Below are 16844 nucleotides of genomic sequence, written 5' to 3' on the forward strand. Positions count from 1 at the left end.
GTTTTGGATTAATCCTGAATTGAATCAATATTATGCTATGCATTATGAAAGTGTTGAATGTAAAGGGATAGTGAATGGTGACAAGTAGATGGAAGAAATTGTCTTATACATGTGCCAGTGAGAAATATTGTTATGGGCACAATGACCCGTGAATATATGAATTGGGCACAATGACCCGTGGATGTGTGAATTGGGCAAAAGGGCCTGTGGATGTGTAAATTGGGCAAAAAGGCCGTGGATGTGTGAATTGGGCGGGAAAGGCCCGTGGATGTGAGATTGGAAAGAAAGAAAAAAAAAAGAAAAAGAAAGAAAAAAAAAGTGTGATGTGTATTGGCCAGGTATATTACAATATTTTCCAGTCTACTAGTCACTGTTTGGAATCAAGGGAAAAAGTGATGAAATCATTGTTCTGTTAATAATGATTATGAATAGAGATTTTAAAACCTTATAATCAAGGATTATCATGGTTGAGAATTTTAATAGTTACGAAATTGATGATGGTTTATGGTGATTTATCGAAAGGAAATAGAATTATAAACTGTGGTTGTAGTTTGCCCATTATAATTAGATTGGTGGGTGGACGTGAATGAAACTGTGGATTGAAATTGAAGTTTGGTGACGATCCAACAGTTGGATCGTCGATTCATATAATGGCCTATTAACGTAACGTAGAGAATTTAGATTCCAACAATCAACCTATGTCATACAACTACCAATACTGAACTCAAGGCATCTAATTAGCCTAAGAATAACATCGACGGCCCCCTGGCCACGCGCCGCCGCTGGTGGCGGTCGGCCGCCCCAGCTCGCCAGAAAATTCAACTATTTCTAAAAATTCTCAAAAATTACAGAAATTAAGATCTCAAAGAGTAGAGCAAACTTTATACCTGCGACCAAGGCCAATTTGGCTTGGAAATGCCCAAATTTCGTCAAATCCGCCGGAAACCCTAGTATTTGGGTGGCTTCAATCCTCGCTCCTCGGTGTTCCACCACACCTATAACTGATTGGGCTCTGTTCAGGGGCTCAAGGGAAGTCTAATGGTGGTGGAGATCGAGGAAATTCATTTAAGAAATGATGGATTTTCACCACCATACACCGCGCACCCCTTTAGTGCTATCTCACGAAAACATGATCAATTCGTGTAGATTTATGGCTGAATATGGAAGAGGAGATGATGATGAATTGATTCCAGGTGGTGGGTGGTGATAAGCTCATATTTATATATATTTTACATAAAATTCACTTGTCTTTTCTTATTTAGTTCCTTATATTTTTGAGCTATTTACTATGTTTTTGTGTTTTGTGTGATTTATCAAGCAAAGAAAAGAAAAGTAGCACAAGTGAGATATTAAGTAACAAATTCGTCAAAACTGCCTGTGCAGATTAACTGACTTTGGAAGCATGTTACGAATAGCTCAGAATGAATGAGAGAATGAACCTTATATGCTTGGAAAGCTACGGATGTCTATTTTCTAGAGCAATTTACGGATTGTTAATATCATTTTTCTAGAAGAACTTATGGGCATTGTAACACTGAAAGGTTCAAAAAAGGGCTAAGCAGATTTGGCTAATAAAATGAGAAAGTAAAGGCTTTTGTTTTGTGTTTTGCTTTGTCATCAACACTCAGCAGCAAATGGAGTTATGATTGCACTCATTTGGCTTTGAAGCAAGTGGAAATGCACAGCTAGAAAGAGAAGGCACGACACATGCAAAAGAGAAACATGGACAGCTACACACATGCAAACTACACAGGTTGGAGGGCATACACACACTCTACATGGACAGCACACACACAACAAGAAAGGCACGGCATGGAGGGCTTGGCATGGGCAGAAAATGGGTGGATTGTTGGCTGAAATAATGAAGAACATGTGTGTGCTAATGCAAAGGAAAAACACACACACATGGGCAAAGGAAAGACACACACATAGGCAGAAAATGGGTTGATTTGTGGCTGAAATGATGAAGAACATGTGTGTAAATGTAAAGGAGAAACATGGCAGAAAATGTGTTTGTTTTGTGGCTGAAATGATGGAGGTCATGTGAGTGCATATGTAAAGGGAAACATGGACATCACACACCCATACAAACTGCACATGCAAGGAATTGAAGTGGTCATCTCCTTAGCCTATAAATACATCCACTATTCGCCTTCCTAAGGACAATCTTGATCCATCAAAAGAGCTTCATTCACAAACACAATTTCCTTGCCGTGACCTCCATCCATTCATCTAGCCATACTACATCTCATCAATCCATACACTTTCATCTCTTAGCCGTGCAAATCCATTCCATCCATATATCCATACACATCCTAGACACTTGTGCTACAACAAGGTGGTGAAAACAAAGGTCCTTGGCGTTTCAAGCTTGGAACTTTGGAGCGTTTTAGGTGTACTTCGTTCTTTCTTTCAATGTCTACTTTGTTATTTTCTAATTTTGTTGCAATTATGAGTAGCTAAACCCCTATTTAGTTAGGGGGAAGTTTGAAGCCATGAACATGCTTGAGATTTGAATTGATTTCTTCCAATTGTGATTTGATAAGTTGTGATTGCAATTCAATTATCTATTTTATTCATAACTGATTCTTGTACGTTTATTAAGGATGCATACTTAGTTTTCATGCATGAATTAGATGCTAGAATATAAATGAGTTTCACCTAATTGTTACAAGTTTATATTCATGAGTAGTGAAGGTTGTTTATCACAATCGCGTTAGTTGAATTCTTAGCAATTGTATCATGCATTCATAGTTATAATTGCCTCGTCAACACTTATGATTTTCATTGAACGTAATGATCTCTAATTGTATCTCTATTATGCATTCATATAGGGGACTTTTAGAGAATGATTTGGGTTGTCGCATGCATTCATCCAATTCAATGAGTAAAGGAAAATTTAAGGGTTAATTTATGCATCACGGTTAATCTGGGGTGTTGAGCATCATAGTTTATTGAAAAGCAATTGGAAATCAATTCATGTACAAGTGTGTCATGTGTGAAGAACGGACCTCTAACTAATCCATCCATCATCTCATTTCTTAAATTCGCTTTACAATCTGTCTAATTTTATAAGTTGTTTGTTTGTTTCGAATTCGTCAAAACCAAAATCCCCCTTTTACTTTGTTGTTTCAAAGTGTTAAATTTCTATTTCGTTAGTGTTTTTGAGTGTTTTGATTCAAACCAAAACACTAAATTCATCCAAAGTTGTGTTAGAGTCAAATCTGCCCAGTAAGTGTTTTTAGGCAATTTTGAGTGTTTTTAAGTTGTTTTGCGTCTTTAGAATCTGTTTTGAGTCATTTGAGTCCATTCAAACGTTTTTAACTTTGTTTTTATGTTTTTTAGTAAGTTTAGAGGTTTTAGCAAGCCCTCCTAATCCCCGGTTTAGAACGATCCCTACTTGTATTTTTACTACAATTTGACAACAAGATGGTTTAATTTGTGTGTTAAGTTAAATTTTGCATCATGTGGCTGGAATTCGCCAGAAGAATGGTGCAAAACCATCGAAAAATCACATGGGGTGGGCGGGTTTTGAAACGGGTTGCGCGGGTCGAAGGGGAACCCGGACGGTTCCTCTCTTTCTTTCCTTCCTTTTTCCCCTCCTTTCCATTCTCTGATTCGTCCCTCACTTCTCTCTTCTTTCTGGTTGGCCCAACACCTTCCTCGCTCTGCTTCCGATTGGGTAGCTCTGTCCGTTCTCTTTCTCTCTTCTGTTTTTCCTCCTCCCGACGCCCTCATCTTTCTTTTTCCCTTAATTCTAACAACAACTAATAAAATAATAATACTTCTAAATATATACATATATATATATATATAAATAATATATATATATAAATAGTAACCAAAATAAAAGTACTTCTCGGTTTAGAGTTTCGTAGAACTTTAATCGTAACTCCAAATCCTTATCTGCTTGCGCCTATGAGCCCGCGCTGTCGAATATTTCAAGGATATTCTAAAGAAAAATTTCATACGCCTCACTATACGCTGATCAACAAAAATCAAAACCCTTGCCTCTAAGGGCACTTACGTAAAATCATGCCTTCAAAAGCTCTCTAAGCCCAATTTTCCAAATTAGTGCACACCGAACCCTAATGGCCAAATAGTCTTATTATACTATTACAAAATAAAATCCTTCCTAGAAAAGGTCTTTCCAAAAACTAGGAAAAACAATAAGTTAAGTGAAACTAGGAACCATAATCTAAACAAACATGAAAATCTGCCCAGCAGAGAACCAGCCACGTTTCTGGATGTTAAGGACTTCAAATCAGGCCCAATTTGACTTATTTTAAAGCTTATGATGTCTCAAACATATTTCCAGAATGGCCCATCGTGAAAAGACACAATTTTGGACACCAAATAGTCCAAATAAGCCCAAAACGTCACTTTGACAGCATTGCACCCTGTTCTTTTATTTCACTACCTTAAATTATCCGCTTGGGAGAAAATCTAAAACTTTGACACGAACAAGTTGAGAGACCCATGAACATCCTCCAATTGAAATCACTCCAACATTCATCTATTTGGTCACTTTTTGCTCAAGAGGAAATCGCATGTCCTACATTAGAAATATAAATCAAAGTATCAAAACTTCACCAAAATAACTAGTAAATTAATACTAAGAATAGGGTAACATATGAAGTATAATATCGACTCATCAATGAGATTGTCTAGGAAATTAAAGAAGAGAATAGAGAAAGGAAAAGAAAAGAAGAGCGAGGAGGGGAGAGGGATGAGGGAAAGGGGGTAATAAGGGTTCTGACAAGAAGGATAAGGGGACTTATTCTTATTTTAAATGCATTAATCTAAACTTGTGTTTTAAATTTATACGGTCTGATGGTATTCATCTTTACTTGCAAGTGAGATGTCTTAGGTTCGATTCTTGTCAAGGGCGAAATTGAACCACATTATTGCTAACCCATTGTGAGGCTTAGCCTACCTCCCCTTATTATAGATAATATCGTTAGTTCAAAAAAAAAAATTATTCTTGTTCTTTTTTTTTTAAATGGCATCCACATAGCATGTATTTTTGTAAAAAGAGGGTCCCATTTGTGAGGCTTAGCCTACATTCCCTTATTATAGATAATATTGTTAGTTCAAAAAAAAAAAAATTTATTTTTGTTCTCTTTTTTTTTTTTTAAATGGCATCCACATAGCATATATTTTTGTAAAAAGAGGGTCCCATTTGTGCCATGTCACCAACTTTAACGGATTTTCCAACTGACTGCATGGAGCAAAGTGAAAAATAAGTTGAGTTTTAGAGGGTTAAAACAAAATTTGAATTACATGGAATAAAGTGAGACTCATTGAGTTTCAGAGGGCGTAGGCATAAATACGCCTAAAAGCTGAATAATTACATAGCTTTTGTCTTGGTGTTTTGGACTTTTCCTTTGGGTAATGCTATCCACACACCCAATTTTACTTCTTATTCTCCTCTCACTTTTCGGTCGTTGAATCGAATGAATTGAAGAAGATCAATGACAAAAACTTAACATGGATGTAGGAGGTAAAAATGGGTGTGTGAAGAGTACTATCCTTTCTTTTTAGTGTCGTTATTGAGAAAAACTTTGGTGGGTACTCAATTTTGTACGTTTGATACATAAATGACACATCCCGACCTGAATATCCAAATAAACACCGAAGTCAAGGCTTGTTGACCTACACCCGGACAATGACGAAGCCATATTATGGAAACGATGTGTAAAAGTGCAGGTAGACTAAATTTGACACACCTCGACCTAAATTGAGGCGTGCTGAAGTGGGATCCTCTATGCCTTATATGTACATACTCACCTTCATATAGCATGAGGCCTTTTGGGAGTTCACTGGCTCCGGGTTCCGTAGGCACTCCGAAGTTAAACGAAAAATGGGCCAGAGCATTCTCAAGATGGGTGACCCACTGGGAAGTTCTGCTCAAGTGAGTTCCCAGAAACAAAACTGTGAGGGCATGGTCGGGACCTAAAGCGGACAATATCGTGTTATGGCGGAGTCGAGCCTGGGATGTGGTGGAGCCCGGGTCGGGATGTGACAAAATTTGCAAACTAAATGATGTATCATCAATAAGAAATAAGCATATTAGTCAACACATACGTAATAATCCAATTCATCAACTTTTATATCATTTAGTTTATAAAATTTAGTTTCCCTAGCTTTGTCCTAAATTAAAACCAAAGTCTAGATCTATTTTAACCTAAGGATGAGTGTGCGCATTGTAGGATGTCTCATATTACAAAATATGTAATGTCAAAGATAGATAAAAGTGCAGTAAAATAATGTCATGGTACGGAACTTTTAGCTATTTAGACATTAACTAAAGATCCAAAGGGTAAGAATTGTGGACCATAACATGAGCCAATCTTGAAGTTCAACTTCTTGAAAGTATAGCATGTGTTATTGGTGTTCAACTTCATGTAAGTTGTAACTACCCAAAACTACTTCCAACGTACCCAGTACAAGTTCTTGATACGCACCACCACCACTACTTGTTTTTGTCACCTCTTCTTTACATCTCTCAAACAATTGGGTTACAGGCCAAGAGCAAGACAGACACACACACATAGAGATGGGAGATAGAGAATCTAGTTACCTGGAATGAGACATACACCATAATCCATAGATTCCATCCAAATTACAAAGGTCCTGGCTTTTGCCCTCCCACTTCCCATACACTCTCATCTTTTCCTATTTGTGCAGTTACGGTTAAGCCACGTCAACATTTTATATTACTATTGCTTTTTGTCTTATTATCTCTATAAAAAAATCAATATAAAATATTGACGTTGCTTAACCGTGATCGTACAAAATAGAAAGAAATAAGAATATATGAGAAATGAGAGGGCAGAAAAGCCGGGTCCAATTACAAAGCCTGTAAATTGTAAAAGCTGTAAAAGGACACAACCTAGAGAAAGGGATCGATCAACCCCAAAAGAAGCTTCCCAATATAAAACAAACAAGTAATCTCTCTCTCTCTCTCTCTCTCTCTCGTTTGGGACTACTCCCAAAGCAGTCCCTGTTCTTTTTATGAGGTACACTCTTTCGTCCACTTTCTAGTTCCTAGTCTTGCCTTCTGCTTAAGTGCGACGCCATGTCACTGTAGTTATACAGTAAGTCTAAATTTTTAAGGCCTGTCAAGGCTTTTGCTTACTGCCAACTCCCATGTGACTCAATTTTGTAACAGTACTTTTAACTGGTATAAGAAAAAAAGTTTCATTAACAGCTGAATCATCAGACACTATTAAAAAGAACGTGTCTTGTTGTATTCGAGCATTATCCAACTTAACGGAGGTACAAACTTAGTATGTCAGTTTTGCCAATTGAATGGTCAAATAGTCTTAAAAAGAACGAGTCACATTGTATTTGTGTATTATCCGATTTAATGTAAATTCAACCTTCATTGCATGCGGGGACATGTACCACCGCATTTGTGTATTGTCTGACCCATGGTTAGGCTGATTGATTCAAAATTTTCATCTACTTATTAAGATGCTACGGTGACGGTATTCCAAATAATATGAGTGTTTTTTTTTTTAATGTTTTAACTCTTAACAAACCATCGGAAGATTAAGCAAAGAGGAAATTGAGAGAAAAGTTTAGAGAAAGAAATAGTATAAACTGATGAGTAATGCTATTCATATTATTTTTTATACTACATTTCTATATCACCTTAGGTGGTATTTGATGTGGACAACCACAATATTTGAAAAATTTGCAAAACCCAAGGAAATGAAGGAAAAAGACTCATCGTATACCACAAACATCATTTAATTAAGTAGTTTTTCTTACTTATTAGTTTATTAAATAATGAACTAAATTTAAAAATCTGATTAATTCAAATAATGTGGATATCCATATCAAATGCCACCTAAGGTGGTATGAAAATGTGGTACACAAATATGATATGAATATTATTACTTTAAACTGATTTCCTTACTATGTGAATGATTAGTTACAACTGTTATCTCTCTAGCTATGTGAATGATAGTTGTCCAATTACATTCTTACACTTACTACCCTCCCTCAATCAACTGGGAAACCCAATTTGTTAAGATGGTATCAGAGCAGATTGTTTCACGTATGAAATCAAATGGCCACATACGCTCCACGTCATCCCATTATGCTATCCACGTGTTGAGTTTGAAAATTCGCCACACGTGAGAGGCGTGTTGAGAATGAGTCCCACGTTGATAGGAGGAATGATTTTGCAATGATTTATAAGAGATTGAACAACTCCTCGTATTATCAATTAATTTTATGATGAAACCAACTTCATTCGAGTAACAAAAACAATTTAGCAACTTGGGAGCAGTCAATGCTTTTCTACTCTGCTTCAAATTTGCTGTTCACTGAGTCATTTTCTTATGAAAAAGTGTTTTATAATTTTACCCAAATGGTGGAGGAGATAGACACAGCTCTTGTCCAAGATACCAAAAAGTATTGACTCCACAAAGAGAAGCATCCCATCCACATCCACAAAGCCCCCACCCTCTCTCTCTCTCTCTCTCTCTCCATGGATCTCACAAGCCCCAGATGCTTTCAACCTCCATCTTTTATCTCATCCAGTGGGGTAAATATCCCACATTTGGTTTTTTCCTATTACCTTTATTTTGTTTTTACATTTGCCCATAAGGGTTTTAATTACTCTTCCTTGTTTACCTTTTTCTTCCTGTTGTTTTTGGTGTTTGTGATTCAGGAACCGCCATTGGAGAGCAACCCAAGCTTCTATGGAAAAACCAGTAACAACCCATTTGCTGACACATTTCCAGACCCTCTCTGCAAGCTCAACCTAAAGGAAACCTCTGATTTTGTCAAGTCACTCCCAGTCCCAAGCAATGTCACGTCAGCACAGCGGAGGGAGGGAGGAGTGAGCTCTGTGACACAAAGGAGAGCAGTAGAAGCTCCTCCCACTCCTGGAAGGCCAGTTTTCAGCTTCTCAGTTGGCAACTTTTCGAGAAAGAGCTTTCCTTCAAAGTGGGATGATGCTGAGAAGTGGCTCATAAGCACTTCCTGCCATGAATCTCCTGCTCACACCATCAAGCCACAATCAGATTCCACAAATATTTTTAACCCAAAACAATGTGAGGTTTTTGCTGAAAAATCCAGGGTCACAGAGGATAAGGTCTCAAAGGTGGTCTCAAGCTTCCAAAGATGTGTTTCTCTGAACAATTATCGATCTGCCAGAGCTTTCAATGGGGTCTCAACCTCAGCTGATGTGCTTCTAAAAGGTTAAATATTTTACTTCAACTTTTGTGGAAGCTTCTCACCTGTTGGTGTTTACATCGCATGCCCCCCTTTTTGTTCCACTTTCATCTTCCCCGGGGTGGGAGTGGGGGGGGGGGGGGGGGGTGGTGGTGGGAAGGAATTGAACTCGGGTGCATGGGCGAATGTACCAATGTAGAATCTAGTTTTTACCTTGTATCTTTCAATTTCTGGAAAACACACAAGAAATGTTCTACTTAATCAGTGAAGGGTTTACTAAGTATCTGCTTATGCAAAGAGAATTCGAGTCTTTAAATCTTCTAGCTGAAATACTTACTGTTACATTGAAATTGCTTAATTTTGATCATAACCAAATTTCTATGAACTGAGTTAATTTGTATTACAAAACTGAAATTTGGGTTTTGTTTTGTTTGTGCAGATAAGTTTGTCAACGACATAGAACCAATTTTACCCAATTCCAGGTACTTAGAGCCAACTAAAGAAGGCTTTCTATTCAAAAACTCGGCCTGTGATGCCATAAAAGATGCAGGCAGCGGCACAGAAGAGGCTCATCATGTACACCATCGAGATGTCGGCACAGAGATGACTCCTCTTGGAAGCTCCACAACTTCGAGGTGCCCTACGCCGTTCAAGTGCTCATCTCCCGCGCGCCACAACACGCCTGCAAATAGGTCAGGGTCATTGGCAATGGGGCACTCTAGCAGCACCAACAACACCATTGACATTGCCCAGCTGCAGGAGTGCCTCGGGACACAGTACGATTCAGTTCAATCGAACTGGAGCTCAAGGGAAGAAGAGGAAGTGGAAATATCGAAGAGCTTGAGACATTTCGAAACAAGCAATCCGTGGGGAGAGAGAATTTCTGAAATTAGAGCTGCTGCATGGGAAGGGGAAGAAAATAACAAATGCTGCCTTAGGTAATAACTGGATGTTAAACCACATTTCTTTTGAGTTTTAAGAGTAGTTTTGCAAGTGCTGGGTAAGGCCTTCATTTTCGATGCACTCCATCTAGGGTTTAAAACCTCTCCCCGTCTTTTACTCAAACTAAGAATAGTAATATCGATTGTAATAAAAAAATGAATGTGTTTTTAATGTACAGGTATCAGAGAGAAGAAGCAAAAATCCAAGCTTGGGTCAACCTCCAAAGTGCAAAAGCAGAAGCTCAGTCAAGAAAGCTTGAGGTACTTTTGTCATTCTGCCATTATATCCTTGGTGGAATCTTACTCTAGCAGGTTTTTGTTCTTTTAACCATTTGTTGCTTTTGCATGGCAATTCAAATGCAAGCATTACAAACATGAGATGTGAACTTGAATACTGATGTTGCCTCCCTTTGCTGTTTTTGTGTATGATTTTCTATTAGCATAGGGAAATAATTGGAAAATATACACAAGTTGAACTGGTTATAAACGTTTAATAAAAAATTAAAAAACCCCGAATAACACTAAGACGTCACGTCAGTAAAGGGGCACACAGACCCTGGTTTAAATACGGCTTATTCTTGGGTGGTAAAATGATTTTCACACATATTTTCTGCTTATACACCCGGTTTAATTTTATCCATTGATTCTCCTTTAATTTACTCAATACAAAGACCACAAATAAAGTAGGCTGAAATCATTTTCCTTCTCGATTTAGTGATCCTCTAATTCTATTTTTGATTAAAAACTTATAATATTTTCTATTTGTGTATTTACTATAATAATTTTCTAACTATTGTAGATTCCATATGATGAAACCATGAGCTGGCATTTCAAGTTATAGTGCACTTTTGCTATTTGGTTATCAAACATATTACTAAGTGGTTGCATTGTCAAACTGCAATGGTAGGAAGTGCATTAGTACTATATTGGTTCTGGTTGGATTAAGGTTATTGTTTTGTTGGCATCCTACTTCTCGAGCCACCCGTCGCTCTTGGATGCTACTCTTCTTTTGTATTTTACACTGGACTCTGGTCCACTTCCATTGAAGTGCGTTTTGCTTTATATAATGTGTAGTTTCTATGCATGCCAAACCTTTAAAGCAAAGAAGAAAGCTAGAAGTCATCACCCCCACATTTTAATACTAGCAAGTAGCATTCCCATGTGGAAGTAGCAGCATTTACAAATCCATAGGGAATTGGAGAGTATTTACTTTAATTGGGTTGGAAGCTTGGTTTTTTGTTCTTTCCTAAATTCATTATAGATTACTGAAGAGGGCACCATTCAGTATTCAGTATTATAGTCACACTATTATGTAACGTCATCAATTCATTATTGTTATAACTTGGATTTTTATTTGTTAATACCATACTCTATATGTCCATGACCTATGAATCATGTCCAATTTAGAAACAACACATGGCAGTGTGGCGGTCACCCTAAAATTTTTCTCTTTTTTATGCAATTAATACTCTACTTTAACTTGCCTACATAGTGGGAGCTCATCCACTCTACACAATGTAGTCACGCTCACGTCTGCAAATTTCTCCCTTTTCACTTGAACTTCATTGTAGTTAACTGGCAGATGCATTTTTTTGTATTGGATTATAGGTGAAAATACAGAAGATGAGATCAAACCTGGAGGAGAAGCTGATGACGAGGATGGCAGTAGTGCATAGAAAAGCTGAGGAGTGGAGAGCAACAGCGAGGCAGCAGCACTCTGAACAAATCCACAAGGGCACCAACAATGCACACAAAATGATCACAAATAGGCACAACCCGCATTTTTCTGGCCACATTTCTTGCGGCTGCTTCCCTTGCAGTAACATTAAGTAACAATTGAGGTCATCAAAGAAAAAAATGCAAAAAATATATATTTCTTAATTTGTACTACTTAGTCTCACAGATAAATCAGAACTACATATTTTTAGAATGAGGCTCCATTGTAAGTCCAAAAAAGAGCAGTAGTGGCTGCAACACTAGGTCATTTTTTTTTTCGTTACATGGGGAAATCGAATCTGAATTAGAATCTACAATTTACTTACGAACAGGGAGAGCGATTTTCGTATTCCTGCTCTTCCACCTGTGCCTTGTGTGAGGATTGAATAAATAAAGGAGGATTGATAGGTGTGAAGTGCATATAGGCGTGAGTGTAACCATCACTACTTGGGGTTGTTTTCGGCACAATCGGATCGAAAACAAGGTTTCCAATTTCCAATCCAAAAAGTTTAGATCGGATGGAAACACTTTTTTAATTCGGATGTTTCGGAAATATTTAGATTAGAAATTTTATGGCGGAATTGTAAATACAAACTTGCACCCCCAATCACTACCAATGAACAATGTCTTAAACAAGTATTAAAGGATAACCTGTAAATGACATTTCATTAATCCAATATTTGGTTAAGAGCATTTATCTTTATACATGAAGCATTGAGTCTAATTTTTTTACTTTTCAATATTGCTTGTATAAAGAATTTGTGTTTTTTGGTCCAAGTAAAGACTATTGATGGAAGTAGTAATCTTGCATGTGCTTATATGTAATTTGGCTACTCTTTATATTGTCAATTGATTTTACGGTGAAACCATAACTTTCTTCATCGTATTAGAGCCAGTTGTATCACATGTGAAGCCCAACGGCCACACACTTTCCACACCACCCCATTAGTATTGTCCACGTGTTAGGCTAGAAAATTTCCCACACATGAGTGAATTCCACATTAGTAGGAGTAACCTTACATGTGTCTTCAAGTAGTTATCAAACGATGGTAATGACCCCAAAAACAAATTAAGGCCAAACTGAAACACATTTTCTTCTTCTTATTAATGACTTGACATTTATGGCTCATTTACTAATTCGTAATCAGATTGAGAGTAATTGAATTGAGGAGGAATTGGAATGAGATGGAATCAAAATTAGATTTCTGTTGAAGTTATTTACTAAAACTGTCTAAAATCGAAGTACAAATGATGCATATTCTATATTAGTTGTTTACCAGTTCACATGAATCAGAATCAAAAATAGTTTGATTACTAAAATACCCTTGTACAAAACATATTTAAATTTTATTTAACTAATTAATAATACAATTATTTATCATAAAAAAGCCTTTAATAATACAATTATTAAAGCATGCCAATCCTATGAACGCCTTCAATTACACAACGAAATTAACGCATGCCCTCCCCCTCCTCTCCTCACCCTCTAAAAATCCCCATCTTTCTTCCCTCCTTCTTCCCTTCTAATTCTCCTTCTTCTCCTCCGATTATTCTCTCTTCTTCCAAATAACTAACTAATTCCAAATATTTATTTATTATATTGGTTGTGGATGCAAATTTCCGCCTTCCTTTGATCGACAAATATGCACCTACAAAATAATAACACCTAAGATTAAGGTCAAAAGCTTGTGGATGCAAATTTCCGCCTTCCTTTGATCGACAAATATGCACCTACAAAATAATAACACCTAAGATTAAGGCCAAAAGCCTCACGTACCCACAATGAATTGGGGTGGGGGGGGGAGAGAGCTTTGGCCGAAAAACCAAAGTTAGAATTCTGAAAAGAAAAAAAATGTGTTTGAGTGTTTGTGGGTAGCAAAAAGCCTCTTTAAGGGTAGCTCAAACTTACTGAATTTTGGAGATAAAGTGTGTATTTATAGGAGAGGAGGAGGAAGTGGGCCAGCCCTTTAGGGTTTAAGGGTGGCCGACCCTAGGGTGGAATTTGGGTGAGAATATTCCAAGATATTTGTGTAAATAAATATCTTAGAGTAATTAGGTAAATATCATAAATAAATGAGATTATGATTACTGACTTGAAAGAGGTTTTTCTGATTAGGAATGTATTTATGATAAGAATAAGGTATTATTCTATCATAAATACCTTTAACTTTTCATATAGGCATGGGTGCCTTGAGCAGTCGTTGATCTCTGCCTCCTCTACTTCGGCTGCACATGGTGAATGGGGCTACTCCCTGCTCATTTAATAGGGGTAGTATTGTATTTCTTGAGAAATAATCCACGTGTCAACTTCATGATTTTTGGGATTATTTTTAGCTCCACATTGGTCCTTTGTCTCTGTCTCTCTCTTGTGTCTGCTTCTTCATTGGGTTTTGATTTGAAACCTGAAGGTGCTGGGTGCTTTGCCACAAAGACAACATCATTAAAAAGGCTGGAAGGAGAGGAGATAATGGTATATTGGGTAGAAAAAAATTGATTCCGGCTTGAGGCTTTCTTCTGGAATCCAAATACCACCTATTGGTTGGTAATTTGATTCCAGGTAAATCGGGGATCTGATTCCCTATTTTCGATGGGCCCCACATACAATTTCATTCACCCAATGTTAGTAAACACTTGAATCACCTGGAATGAGTACAATTCTCATTCCTCTCACTTCATTCCCCTTAGGTAACTTGTAGCTCGAGTTATTGAAACCATATATTTATTTGCATTCGAGGTCTTATATATATACTTTTTGCACCGGAGTCCCAATTACAATTTTCCCCCTTTTTTAAGTATACTTTAAATAAAGATCACATGAGAGCAGAAGGTTAGAGTGGACTCGGAAAACATTCGAAGCCTGCAAAGGCAAAGTGTGGAAAGCAGTGCTGTCCCCATGCTGTTTCTTTGTTATTTGGCTTGTTGGCTTATTATCCCCGGAATCTAAGAACACCACAATATCTTCCTCCTGCCATTGTTGGAACTTGGAACCTCTGGGACCAACCTGTAACCCATCTACATGCATGCAGCCATGCACGAGAAGAAAGAACAGGATATATACTTTTTACCACTAGCAAATGGCAAAGAGAGATTTTGGCACAATAATAATTTGATTTCTTTATGTGCGCAAGGAGTCCAAAGGTTTGATAACTTTTGATGATAAAAGCTGCACCAGTTTGTCTTAAATGACCTAACTATTTCAAATGTGATTGCTTTTCTGGTCACTCTTGCAGTTGCAGCAAAAGGTTGGCGATTGGGACTTGTAAGATAGGATTTGTAATTTATTTATAAGGATCAGTGAGATAAATTATTTTATTTTGGACTTATAACTTATCTTGTCCAGTTCTGTTCATCTCATATTTTGACATAACAAACAATGAATTGGACTCAATTTTATTTTAATTGATCACAACCTATTCCATCCAGCCCACTAAACGAGATCTTAAAGTTTTTGAGTCTAATATTGGTTAGCAAGTTTAGTAATTTTATGTTTTGCGGAGATAAACTTACATATAACATTGTATCACAATGGTGATGACTCATTCTCTTGAAGTTGTATTGGTGGTATTTGTTGGGGGAAAGGGATCCTCTCCGAATCTCTTCCTCTTGATCCATCAAGTTTGAGGATCCGAAGCGTTGAAATTTGATTCAACGACTACAAACAGGGGCCCACTTTAAAAGTTATAATAACTTTAGTCATTTGATGAAATGGTGGATTAAGAGGAAGGAATCTGAAGATGATCCCTTTCCTTCGTTGGACCACTACTTGGTCTTCATAATTGAGTTTGACTCATATATTAACACCAATATACAATAGAAAAGCTTCTCTCAAAAGTCGTATATATATGGGTTAGAATCCAGAAACACATGCTTTTGACATATATTTTGACTCTCATTTTGTAGAAGCTCATTTTATGAATTTAAACGATTCGAAATGTATATAGTTTAGTGCATCATTCATAAATCATCCTTAAAAATTTAGATAAATCCAAAATCACTAAGACATTTATTTATAGTGAAGGAGATGAACAAACATGGTTCTAAAAAACACCAAATTTATTCCAACGGTCATATAGTGTTTGATTTTGGGTATTTTTAGTAGACATAATATTTGAGGTAATAAAAGATAAACGGTTGAATCATTGGAACATATTACAGAGTGAGCTCCACAAAAATGTGTCCCTGAATCCTAACCATGTATATAATGGTGGCAACGTGTATTCTTTGATTTGTATTAATTCTACTGAGTCATAGGGTTTAGCCATTAGTGAAGAACACCTAACATAGAACGAGTTCACCATCATTTAGCGTGCCGAACCAATAATACATTATCACGTAGAGAAAAATTTATACATGACAATGCATTATTAAAATAAAAGACATCATGTGACGATGAGCTCGTTCTATATAAGTTTTTTTTTTTTTTTCTATTGTCCACGTGCAAAACCCTCATAAGAAGCCAGTAAGGCATGACCATCAACTTTAAGGACCAATAACTTTAAATTTTGACTACTTAAAGATGTGATATTTTAATTACCCCCTTTGATTGCTACCTCAGTGTATAACTGTTTTTTTTATTGCTACCTCAGTGTATAACTGTTTAATCATGAAGATGAAAAGGACCCGTCACCAACGACGTTGTTTGCCCCGACTCTGAAGAAAATATCTAATGGAGATGTATGAGTGAAATAGAAAGAGTGATGACATTCTCTTTGGGCATTGGCTTTGAAAGCATGGTGCCATGTTTCCTGGTCTTCCAAATTTCTTAAACCGTGTTAGTTTAATTTTAGTGGTTGTTTGTTTAGTGGGGTTTCGGTTACAATGCCACTCAACAGTACCAGTTATATGCAAAGACTAACCGTTGGAAGGATTCATTAGATTCATATATCCATGGTTTAGTAATTAATATTTCAGACCACTTAAATGATACGTACCATGTAAGAAAAATTGTTGTTCGGTGTGCCATTAGTGAAAAAGTTCTGTAATTTATTGAAGATC

The 16844-nt window shown here is 36.9% G+C and overlaps 1 protein-coding gene across 1 annotated transcript; it reads left to right on the plus strand.

The window, feature by feature from the left end:
• The first annotated feature begins 8449 nt into the window (after positions 1-8449).
• On the plus strand, positions 8450-12214 carry LOC103431921 (uncharacterized). The gene is made up of 5 exons (XM_070816984.1): positions 8450-8560; positions 8687-9218; positions 9632-10130; positions 10313-10394; positions 11742-12214. Exons 1-5 carry the CDS (start codon positions 8504-8506, stop codon positions 11964-11966), a joined length of 1395 nt encoding a protein of 464 aa, XP_070673085.1. The 5' UTR covers positions 8450-8503; the 3' UTR covers positions 11967-12214.
• The last annotated feature ends 4630 nt before the right edge of the window (positions 12215-16844 follow it).

Source organism: Malus domestica, chromosome 17 (assembly GCF_042453785.1).
Source record: "Malus domestica chromosome 17, GDT2T_hap1".
NCBI lineage: Eukaryota > Viridiplantae > Streptophyta > Magnoliopsida > Rosales > Rosaceae > Malus > Malus domestica.

What these genes read in the sequence shown, in the direction of transcription:
- LOC103431921 (XM_070816984.1), top strand. Translation starts at nt 8,504, where the DNA reads ATGGATCTCACAAGCCCCAGATGCTTTCAACCTCCATCTTTTATCTCA. An exon ending in CTTTTATCTCATCCAGTGGG is followed by an intron (nt 8,561 to 8,686) that starts GTAAATATCCCA and finishes TTTGTGATTCAG; the next exon opens with GAACCGCCATTGGAGAGCAA. An exon ending in AATAACAAATGCTGCCTTAG is followed by an intron (nt 10,131 to 10,312) that starts GTAATAACTGGA and finishes TTTAATGTACAG; the next exon opens with GTATCAGAGAGAAGAAGCAA.